This window comes from Poecilia latipinna, unplaced genomic scaffold, assembly GCF_001443285.1.
Source record: "Poecilia latipinna isolate Pla-1442-1.1 unplaced genomic scaffold, P_latipinna-1.0 Scaffold211, whole genome shotgun sequence".
In the NCBI taxonomy this organism is placed as follows: Eukaryota; Metazoa; Chordata; class Actinopteri; order Cyprinodontiformes; family Poeciliidae; genus Poecilia; species Poecilia latipinna.
This window is the reverse complement of record NW_015112827.1, coordinates 148,251-160,400: the sequence shown is the minus strand read 5'-3', so window position 1 is coordinate 160,400 and position 12,150 is coordinate 148,251. Positions and strand designations below refer to the sequence as shown.

The window sequence follows — 12,150 nt, the reverse complement described above, 5'->3', positions numbered from 1 at the left end:
CATCCCTCCATCCTTCCCTCCGTTCTGCTGCTGCGTTACGTAACGACGTGTAGCTGCAGCGCCGGCTGCTGCTCCTTAATGGATCCACGCAGAGAAGATGTTCCATCTTCAGGAGTCTAATGAACAGTTGCATAAGAGCAGAGGAGGTTCAGGGAGTCCAGGAGGGGGCAGAGGTCATTCAGGGGGCCAAACATGTCAAACTGCCTCAAAGGTTCATTATTATTATTATTATTATTATTATTATTATTATTATTATTATTATTATTATTATTATTATTATTATTAACAGCCTTAGTCTGATGTTTTCTCTTTATTTCTGAATTTTGGGGTCGATTTGTCTGATTTTAAGCAATTTTTCTTTGATATGTGGATATATTGGGATTTTCTCTTTGTCACTTTTTGTTCTTATTCTCCTTTCACCATAAACTTGGCTGTTTCTCCTCGCATCAGGACCAGATTGTTGTTATAATTCCTGGTTCTGTTTCAGTCGGTTTGAAATAATTTTGAATCGCCTGATTATTTTTCAGCTTTTTTGTTTATTTCCCGTTGATGTGGCTGCCCACCCAGGACGCCCTTCTAGCGAGGGGCGGCTTGTGTTTCCATTGTTTTTAAAGTTGCAGTCAACACATTTAACATCTTTTTCTTAAAACTTATAAATGAATCTCTGCAGCCTGCAAAATGCAATTACTCAACAAGACATTTGAAGGTCTATTCATGTTATTTCTAAGTATTTTATTGTGAAAGGCGGTTGTGTGTTGGTTTGACACTTGTGTAGCTGCTTCCTGTCACCTCAGCCTGTGGTTAGCACTGATAGTGATGTTATTGTTTGTTTCTGTGGTTTGTCGTTGGGTTTGTTTTGGAGTTTTTCTCTCTTTCTGCAGACACCTACTTGAGTTCTTTTTACTTTCTTATCTCTTTCCTTCCCTTTAAACCTTTTCCCATCTTTCTCCCTTTGTTTTCTGTGTCCTTTACATTGGAAATAAAGTCAAAGAAATTTCTAAAAATGTTTATCGAGCAGGGCGTCATGATGAAAGCTGTAATGTTCGTCTTGTGAAGTAAATCTGATGGGCCTCACCTTGAGACCCAGACAGATTGGACGTTTAAAAATTAACAGTCCGTATGAGGTAGCAGTGTGTTTCATTTATCGTCGTTACTCGTTCATTCGGCTTCAGAGTCGGAGAAGTCAACTGTACCTTTCAAAATGGCCGCTGCTTGCATCATCATCATCAGGAAGCTGTGGCAGAAACCAATTAAATTTATAAACTTGTAAGAATGTGTCTAAAATCAAAGCTGCATATCAGAAGTGATGTTTGGTTCCGGAAAGAAAAGTTTAAAACGACGTGACGTCGTTGCGTTCAAATCCCGACCTCTCCACCTACGTTAACCGAACTGCTCTGCATACAAAAGCACACCGCACTTTTCAGATTTACCCTCCACTTCAGTTATGCTTTACTTTGCTGATTAGTTACATAGAATCCTAAAAAAACAGATTAAATTTGCTGTTTTTATGAAAAAGTGAAATTTAAGTATTTTTTGCTCTTTTTTTCCTTATTTTTTCTTTTTCTGCAGAGAATTTTATCATTCTGATTTCATTCTAATTTCCATCCTGGCTCTGTTTGTGTGGATGAAGCGGCGCAGAGGGGGAACCTTTACGCCAACATTTCAGTGTTTTTGTTCTCCATCTTCTGTTCTTGTTGTTCTGAGGAGAAGGCGGTGGGCGGCGGATGGTGGGGTAAAAATAAAGAGCAACCAGAATGAGTCACGGCTCCCTGAATCCCAGTCTGGATAAAAATACTTCCTCAGACACGCGTGCAAACATACGCTGCTCCACGCGCGCCACACGTTACATAAGCTGCAGCGTAGGAGGCGGGATGCGAGGCGTGCATAATTCATCGACGCGGGGAAGCTCCCCAACACGGAGAGGCTCGGTTCTGCTTGGACGGACCGGGGAGAGCGAATCCGGATCAGAACCAGATCAAAACCGCCCAGGAAGCAGGGAAAACCTTCATTCATCGAAAACAACGTTAGCAGAAGGAGTTGTAAAGTAGGGCTGCGACATTTAATCGATTAATCGATTATTCTAACGATTAATCATTCTACAGAATTTTAAACCATTTTTTTTTACAATGCTACAAAGATTAAAAGATGCAAATAATTCAGTTTTATTAAATCTGAACCTGTTGAAGATAAAGTGACGTCACTTCAGGAGTTTTGGCTGAAATATGTTTACAGATAAATGTGTTTCAGCTGAAATGAAAAATGTTTCTTTTTGTACAATTTTAGCTCAATTACTGCTCTCAATATTTTAGTGTTTTTTTTCAGTAAATGACCTTTTCTGAGTCTGAATACTGATTAATGATTAATCAATTACTAAATTATTTGATGATTATTTCAATAATATGATTAATCGTTTCATCCCTGCTGTGAATTAAAGCAGGAGGAAAAATCTCCATCAGCTGCTGAGAGAATAAAATGTCCTGGAGCAGTGAAACGGGATCAGTTTCAAACGGATCCTTTCCTGGAAAACCTGCAGACGAGCCGAACTTCTGTTTGATCCCACCGGTCCTGTTCAGATCCAGTTCGGTTCAGATCCGGTTCTGGAAAAACTCAGTGTGGATGTTGGCCAGCGAGTTTCCAGGGAAAACCTGCAGACTTTCATGGTGTCAACGTTTCCAGTGACGCAATCCGGAGGGAAAAGTCCCGACTGAGGGGAACGCCGGCTGAAGCTAACGAGGGAAACTTTAAGATCAGAGAGGAGAAAATATAATAAAGTAAAAGTATAAATAATTTTAACATGGGAATAATCAGGAGAAAACTAAAAAATCCACCTTATAAAACTATTTACTGAAACCATCTGTCTGTGCAGGTTTCCCATTGAATTCTTCCAAACCTTCATAAATTTATAATTTTATTCAAAATTGCTATAAAATTAACAGATGAATTTATCTGAACTGGAATTTAAGATTGGAAAAGTTTAAATTTTTGAAAAGAAGAGACAGGAACCCTGGAAGCTTTGTTAATGGGATTTGACCTTTGACCTTACCTGACGTGAGCCAGAATGCTTCTTGTGTTGACTCGCTCTGTGTGTGTGTGTGTGTGTGTGTGTGTGTGTGTGTGTGTGTGTGTGTGTGTGTGTACTGGTTTATCTATCCTAATTAGGACGGGTTCTGTCAGATTTGCTGATCTGTGCGTTATGGGGACCGGAGCCCGGCAGTGACCCAGATTATTAATGGTTTTGGAAAATGTCTGTTTGGCATAAATTCAGTTCCTAAAATGAATGTTCGTCAGTATAACATCACTCTGACGTCATACTTGGTTTTCACTGAAGGCCATAACTCAGATTGTTTGCATGTGAACAGTGTAGTGAACATTTAATGTGTTTACATAACTAGGGAAAATAATTAAGATATTTTCCCTCTGTTCTCGGACCGGTTCTGTCAACATCCGGGATCGGGATCAGGCCTTCGTTCGGAGAACGTTCCATCCAGCCCCAACTTTGCTTGTTTAAACGTGAGTGAGACTGAAAGGTGCGGTGGTGGGAGGTGTCTTGGTGTTCCCATGGCAACAGCCTCAGTTATGCAACAGCCAGCGGTGCGACATAAACAAATCATCCACCTTTCATCAGATGAGTGATTGATTCAGGAAAACTGAGTTTGATCTGGATTTATCTGCAGCCTGCGGTCTTCAGGGTCAGTGGAGGTTCTGCAAACAGAACAACATGAATGAAAACATAAATGCTGGAGCAGCGCCGGTCTTTACCAGACTCCCCGCTGCAAGCCAACAGGAACAGGACACTCTCCCCGGTGAATGCTGCCTTTCTCTGGATCTGGGTCTGTCCTGAGCAGACAGCGCCAGGAAACCCTGCGGACTCGAAGCAGGACAGAGGATCCAATTGTTCCGGTTCGGCTCTGATGGGCAGCTGCGCTGGTAACCCGTGGTACCACGGACCGAGCCCCCATACGGTCCATTCAGGAAGTCCGCTTTGATTCACGTCTGTAAAGTTACAGTCAGAAATTAATTGGATTATTTAAACTGAGACAAACATGGTGGTTAATTTTTATGTCAAACTTTTACTGAGCCAGACTAAATATTTACTAACTAAATATTTAGTTAGGAAGCTAAACATTTAGTTTACCATCTAATTATTTGGCTCTCAGATAGCTAAATATTTACCAAGCTAACCAAAAGCTCTGAGTTAACAAAATATTTAGTTTACAAGAGCAGAGATAGCTAAATATTTAATTAGGAAGCTAAATATTTTGTTTACTAATGAAATATTTAGCTCTCAGATAGCTATATTTACTAAACTAGTTCACCAACTAAATGCTCAGAGCTATATTTAGTTAGCTCTGAGATAACTAAATATTTCGCTATCCAGTTTACCAAGCTACTTTACCAGCTAGCTTAATATCTAGTCCACCAACTAAATGCTCAGCGTTAACTAAATATTTAGCTACTTCAGAGCTAATGATTTAGTAAATATTCAAATTTACTTGCATAAAAGTGGAAAATATTAATGATAGAGTTGACATGAAGAGATTTGAAAGCAGAAGTTTATAAGAAGTTCCCAAGATGCACCTTTTGTTTTCATAAAAATACTTAACTGAGTTGAATAGCTTCAAGCTAAATATTTAGTTGGTTTACTTAATACTTAGCTTGCAAGATTTTTGAAAGAATTTAATGAGGAAAAACTATTGCAAAAATCCTTGAGATTATTCTTAAAGAAGCACCACAAAATCTAAAACATTGTGACATCTTGGAGTGGCAGCCAGAATTAATTCAAACAGTACTTCTTGGGCCCCATAAGGACTAGTCGGGCCCCACAACGTAGTGTGTGTGAGGAAAATGGTCCGTACAATACATCAAATAGGCCACACACACACACACACACACACACACACCCCTTCCTGCATATTCCACCCTGAGCTGTAAAAACTATAAATCTGCTTTTATAAATGCAGCTGCTGCTAATTGTCACACAGGGGAGCTCTGTCCTCCACCTCCCTGCCGCACCAATCAGATCTCTGCCACGGCTGCTTCCTGCTCAGTAAAAAGTTTCGATATTCAAATGTAGCATTTAAAGTTGCTGCAGTTGGCAGAGGTGAGTCATAGAGTCCCACTCTGCTGTCTGCAGGAAGCCGTGGAAGTGGGCGGCTGTCACACGCCGACTTCTTAACGGGGACATTTTCCTTCGCTGCAGCAAACTTTCTCCAGGTGACGCCGGCTTTTTCTCACATGCTTTATGCACTGCTGCAGCAGCCAAAAAAACCATAACACAGATCAGGGTTTAAAATGTAGCTTAACTTCTCCATCATCAATACTTCCCAATGTTCTGCAAAACACGGATTTTCTCTGGTGAAAATAGCATTTTGTTAAAAACTCCCTCAGAAGCATCATTTACAGATTTATGTTAGTAGCTAAATATTGTTTACAGTTTATTACATGACATTAAAATGAAAAACCTGGAGATGTGACAGAAAGTAGTGCCACTTTCCACCAGCTTAAAAAGAAACTTCCCCACAGCATGAAGCTGCCACCACCATGCTTCACCGTGGTGAGGCTCCGTTCAATTTCACTTAATTACACAGATTTTAACGTGCTTAAATTTTAAATTTTTAAATTTACGCACAAAACGTAGAGGCGGAACTTTTGTATTTGTTTCTGGTACGCCATTAAATTTGATGTACAAGCACCGTCCGCTAACAGCAGCAATGAAGTGGTTCATTTCTACTTCTAACTGATCTGATTGGACCCTGGAAAAGACCCAATCAGATCACAACTTTGTGTTTAGTTGTGGTAAAAAGAGTTAGCCTATCAGCAAAGCTGCAATAGTGCTAACATGTTGCTAATGCTAATGTTAGCGTTCAATTCTAAAGAAGCTCCATGAATAGCACTTTAAGGTTTCTCCAAACTGATGGTTGAACCTGAAGAACAGATTAAAACATAATGTTTTTATTTTACATGCATGTATGAGTGAAGGTAGGAGTGAACGAAGGTAAGTGGAGCGCAGCATAAAGGGGTCTGAATACAAAGCACACCGCACTTTTCAGATGTACCAGTTTCCTTTCCCTTCAGTTTTGCTCTACTTTGCATTGATAAAATCCCAGAAGAAGAGTTTAAATTTGTTATTTTAGGAAAAGAAACACAAAAGTTAAGTATTTTTGCAAATAAAGAATATCTTATTTTTTGCATATTATGTGCTGTTAATAAAGCATATTTTAACCATAAGTAACGACCCAAGCAGACATTAAGCATACGGAGACCACAATTCTGTATTAAAATGATTTCTCATTGGTCTGATGTAATATTTTAATCTTATTTTAATATTTTAAATAACCTTGATGATGTTTTTCAGAGGGAGTTCTGCAGAATTCAGCATAAGATCTAGACCTTTTAGCCTGGGCTAGTAGCTTTTATTTTGAAGGAAGTGGGTTTTCCAGATAATTTTGTCCTGCTTTTTGGAGCAGGTTATGTAATGTGAATGTGAGCGTGTTGTTTCATGACTTTATCTTACAGCGATCAGAAGAAGACAGTTTCGCAGCATGCAGGCTGGTTTCTCCTCCTATCAGAGCTGAAACAGTTTATTATGATGAGGCTGCAGTGGAAAGTGTGAGGCGCAGCAGTGAGCGTGTGAACTCAAAGGTCAACGCAAACACGACTGACGACTGGGAGGAGTCTGACCTCTGATGTACAAATTAGATTTAACCCCTGAAACTGGGTTAGCTGGATTTTACCCTGAAAATGACACAAAATATGTCATAAAACAGGATATCTGTATGTAATTATTTGTTGCAGCTTCATCCCATTGGAAAACAACTGCTGGGGTCAAAGGGTGAAAGGGCGTGGTCATAGAACAGTGTAATTATATTCCAGGTAGCTAAAAAAATTGTCTTAAGGTTTTCAGTTAAAACTGAGAAAAATAATTTTTGCTCTCAAGAGAAATGCAATTTAATTTGCAAAAGTTGAATCTGATATATTTCCTATATAAAAATACATTTAGGATCTATAATTGGAATTATGACCAGTCAGAATAAAAGTGAGATATCTCAAATTCATTTTGACTAGACCTTATTGTTGATATCTGAAATGTGTTTCACATAGTAATTTATTGTAGATATGTTGAATTCAAGCCTCTGTACATTTTAATGGTAAATGTGACATAATTTAGTCAGAATGTAATTAGATATCTGAAATAGCTGTTTTATTTAGTGAAATTATAATATGTTTGTAACAAACCAATTTCTGATACGTCTGTGTTGAGACAAATTGTATGTTAAACGGCCTGCCATACCCCCTTAAAGTGGACCCGACAGATTCAGAACCCGCAGTGACGTTAACGTCGCACAGGTGTGATGGCGGAAAACGAGCCGATGATACGAAGTAAGTAGATAAAATATGTTTAGATTAACAGTTTCCCCCAGACAGTTGCCTAATGACCAAGCTATGCACACACAGAGAGAGAGAGAGTGTTTTAGCTTGTCTGCTACTTTTATTGAAACAAACTCTGAAAATATGAGGAATTATTAAATAGGATCAAGCATCACACCATTTAGATTGTTCTACATGTTGCACTTCCAAATATATTTAACAAATATACTTTATTCAAATATTTATCTCTTTATTATTAGTTGAATGAAAATGTAGAAAAAATTCTTCCCAGATTAAAGGTAATATTCTGAGTTGAAAAAACACAATGTAGATCCTCACTGAGTGAAACCTGAGCCTGATGCTCTCATCATCTCCGACTTAATTCTTATCCACTAAAACTCCTACAAGCTGTAAAGTTCATACCCAATACTTAAACACAGTGGTGGCAGAGTGATGCTGTGTTGTGGTATCATAATCATCATAATATCAGTTTGTGCAATAATCATCTTTTAAATGGCTGCTTGGAGCAATAATTGTTTTCTGATGTATTCCAAGTGTTATGAACTAAAGACATTACCCTGAATCCCAATGATGGGTTAAATTATCTTTTCTGTTCAGAGCTTATGAGTCCTCAGCTGCAAGCTTTCTGATTCGGCTTTCTAAAGTCTGTTACATAATATTGTGTTTTTCTTAATACTATCCATTTGGAAATTACTTAATTTGTCTCAATCCACTCCAAGTAAATTTTTCTGTCCCTTATTTTTTCTCCTTCCTGCTTCGTTTTCTATTTAACATCAGAGATGGGAAATTAAAATGCCGACGCATAAATATGAAAACTAGTGGTGGAACTCAATTTTTTTTAATGCAGTTACTTTGAGGGCCTCTGATTAATTAACTACATATGACTGAAACACGTCAACAACATAAGAAACATTTTCTATTCAAAACCCCTTTTTGCTTTTAAATTACTGAATAGACATGCGAGATCAACGATATTTATAGTTTTTAAACATATTCAGGTTCTTAAGCCATCAGCTTAGAAAACATTACATGTAGGTAAATGTGGAGGAAATAATATGATGGAGAAATATTGGAGAGGTAAAAAAAAAATCTAAAACGGCTAATGAAGTAAATAGATCAACATCAGTTGTGTAAATAATTATATTAAAGAAGTCACTTTACAAAAAACTAAAACAAGGAAAATTAATAAAATATAAAATAATCAATAATACATCATTTAAAATTTTATTGAATAATCACATTAACACAAAAATACATTTTAAGTGCTAGATCTAAATGTTAATATCAACCCGTGTAACATATTTTTTGTTTTAGATAAAAATAAAACCAGTTTTGTTGTTTTTGTTTAATTTGTGAGTTCAGTTAACATAGTCATCTAGTTCTGTTTATTCTTGGTTTTTGCATGTTTGGTCCTCCATACTTCGGATCTGCTCTGTTGGTTTAACAAACTGGATGTTTGTGAAAGTAAATTCATCGCAGTGTTCCTTGGAACCGCAGGGAAGGGGTTTTCCTGGATGTTTTGGACCGGGAGAGGCCTGCGTTCTCCGGGCGCCGCCCCGGAACCCGTCCCGGCTGTTCGGTCCCTGCTGCGGGGCCGTGTGCAGGGGAAGCCCGGTCGGTGGCGGCGGAGGGCTACAACGTGACCTGACAACAAGGAACCTCCGGGAAAACCGTCAGTCCTGAACTCTGAGCTGAGCCGAGGCCGGCGGGGCCCAGCAGGGGGGTTCCCGCCGGGCGCCCGGGCCCTGAAAACGGGGAGATACTGCCGGATAGACGGCCATCTGGAGCCCCCTCGCGGCGCAGAGCGCCCCCTCGCGTCTGGGAGGCGGAGACGGGACCCCCCTGACGTCAGAGGGCCTGTCTGAAAGTGAGGTAGAAGGTGAAGCAGAACCAGAACTGACCCCCGCCCCCCGCTCCGCGGTACTGGAAGCCGCCGAACCTCCAGCGCGACCCGGCCCGGTGAGTACGACCCGGCCGCCGCTCCGCCCGCCGTTCCCCGGGCCGCCGCGGCGGGTCGAGCCGCCGCTGCGGCCGCGCAGGGAACGGGTCATCCGGTGTGAAGTTCCAGGGCCGCCGAGGAGCCTGCGCGCTGCCCGGGCCGTGTTTGCGTGGTTCTGCGTGGTGTCCGCGGACTCCCACGGAGTTGTCCGCGTTCATGAGACGCGGTGCTTGTGCGCGTGCGCGCCGCAGGCTTGCAGAAGCAGGAAGGCGTCCCGGCTGTTGCAGAGGGGTTTTCCCTGACTCCGCCCCTCGCTGCCAGGGCGTTCACGTGTTGCCACAGAATCCACGCTGTCCACGCGCACGCGCCCTGTCGTGTTTTCGTGTCAGGACCGCGCCTCCGCTCTTGCCCCCCTCTCCGCTTTTCCGCTGAGCCTCCCCAGGTGTGCGTCACCTGTTAGGACGCGGCGTTCCCTGCGAATGCGCAGACGGGCAGTGCGCATGTCCGTCCAGCCCGGACCGCGCTGGCTGCAGGTGAGCGTCCAGGCGTGTTTGTGTCATGCGTGTTTTTTTGTTGCTGGTGGAGCCGCAGGACGGTGATGTCATAGCGGAGTGGAGACCAACCATCAGCCGGTAGTAAGAGTTATGCAACATGGAGACAAAGCGGCTTCTGCTGCGGCGGATCGGATGGTTCTGATCCAGGTTCTGATCGGTTCGGAACGGAGCCGCGTTTATCTGCAGCATCTCCATCAGATTATCCTCCTGTTGCTCCTCAGGTTGCTGCAACGTTAAACTCTGTGAGTTTTATGGATGTGTTTTTCTGCTAACTGTGTGTGTGTGTGTGTGTGTGTGTGTGTGTGTGTGTGTGTGTGTGTTCCTGCAGATGCACCCAGAAGTCCCGGTGAGGTGAGGAGGATAAAGAGAAGATGCAGCAGTGAGTGGAGGCTAAAGATGCCACGCACCAAGCAGAACAACCCCAGGAACCTGAAAGGTGAGCGCCTACTTCCTGCAGGTGGATTCCTACAGGTCCTTGATTTTCTGCAGCTTTTCTCATCAGCTTCTCTGCTCAGATCCATTTCATTTCTTTGTGTTTTTCTGCGTTTGGCCTCCAGTAGTTGATCAACAGAACATCTGAATTATGTGTTTTAGTTGCCGTTGTGTTGGAAATTCCTTTTTAGGAAGTTTTCGGTGGAAAACTTTAGCTCTGAGCCTCTGGGTTTCTCGGTTTCTTCCAGCTCTCCACTCCATTAATCCCACAAAATGTTCAGCGGTAACAAAGTCACAGCTAATTGGTCAGTAATTGAAACCAGAAATTTCCCCCTCTGTTGTTTTTCACCTGTTAGCTGTTGACTGAATCCTGAAAAAAATCCTTTTTTCCTGTTTTGCTGTTCATTGAATGCACCAAAGCAGACTTTATGGCCTCTAAATGGAGCAGAAAACAGCTTGGTGTTTAAGGAGGAACTAAACACCAAATCAACTTTTTATTGCAGATAAACAGTCTAAACTGGCCCTTATTGCTGCCTTCTTTGGGTTTCTGTGCAAATTGTCTTCAATTTTGTGTGAATGTGTGATTTTTTTTTTTATATTTTTGCCTGAATCTGTCTCAGTGCTGCCCTCTTTGGGTTGAACAGTGGTCCTGCAGGTGAATTTTCCTATTGGTCAACGGTACAGACATTAGTTCTGGTTTAAAATCAGACAGACACCCCCCGGTGGCGAGTCAGGAGTTGGCATAGCGAGCGTTGCTCATTGGCGTTTCTCTGAGTGGAGTGGGACTCCGCTCCGACTGCAGGTGCTCAGGAAATTATCTTGGCAGATTTGTTGCTAGTCGCTTTTTGGGAAGAAAAAAAGTTGCTTTAGTCTGAAAGGATGATTAAAGTGACAGTTGTCAAGTTGACCACATCCCAGGTTCATTCTTCTGCTCATCCTCACATTTGGCCACGCCCATTCCTGCCTCTTGGCTCCGCCCACTTCGGTGTCATTTTTCAGATTTGTCATAGCGAGTTTCTGCTTTGCTTTCACTTTAAGTAGCTGATTTGAGAAAAATAAGGATCAATTCACAACAGACCCATTTGTTCCGCTTTAACCCAACTCCAGTCTGCTTGTCTAGTCAAAGTCTGGTTTGGTTGGTGAAATGTGAATACTAATTGACCTCTGACCTCTGGTCCTTCAAACCTCAGTCTGGGTTCGGTTGAAGTGAACTCTGGTTCGGTTTGTGAACGCCAAGCGGACCAAAGACCGGTCCAAAAGCAGGAAGTGGACTACAGCGAAGGGCATTCTGGGTAAATACAGCCAAAGCTAACATGTTAGCCCAGCGCTAGCAGCAGAAATGTCTCCTGGTCTTTAGCCAAAGACTAAAGAGAAATCCAGTTGGTTGATCAGAGCTCTGAGACGTTCAGGTTTTTCCCTGAAAGTCTCTTCTTTCGGGCTCTGTGAGGTCATGGTGATCATCTCAGTGTTTATAAATAAATAGTGGACAATCTGCGTCGTCTCCAGCCTGTGTGTTTGTGAGGAAGCAGCAGATTGGACTCGGAGCGGCGCGTCCTGTGGTGTGAACGACGACCGGCCCGACGGATTTCCTGTCGAGCCGCCAGCAGACGGCAGCGCCGCACAGATGGTGAATGTGAGGCGCCGCACGGCGGGTGTGATCGGCAGAACGCAGCGCCGCACAAACACTGCAGCACAAACAGAACCCGGCCCAAACAGAACCCCATCAGTAAAATCTGATCAGCATGAGGCTCGTCCATCTGGAAGCAAAGTTTATGTCAGGAGTAGAGCTGGAACAATTAATCACGATTAATCGATTACTGAAACAATTTAGTAATT

The 12,150-nt window shown here is 42.1% G+C and overlaps 1 protein-coding gene across 1 annotated transcript; it reads right to left on the bottom strand.

Moving 5' to 3' along the window:
- Positions 1 to 4,267: 4,267 nt before the first annotated feature.
- Positions 4,268 to 9,830, bottom strand: LOC106946875 (uncharacterized). The gene is made up of 4 exons (XM_015031550.1): positions 9,782 to 9,830; positions 9,529 to 9,678; positions 8,810 to 9,414; positions 4,268 to 5,250 (listed from the first exon to the last, which is right to left on the bottom strand). The coding sequence occupies exons 1-4, from the start codon at positions 9,828 to 9,830 to the stop codon at positions 5,173 to 5,175; spliced, it is 882 nt and encodes a 293-aa protein (XP_014887036.1). The 3' UTR covers positions 4,268 to 5,172.
- Positions 9,831 to 12,150: the final 2,320 nt, after the last annotated feature.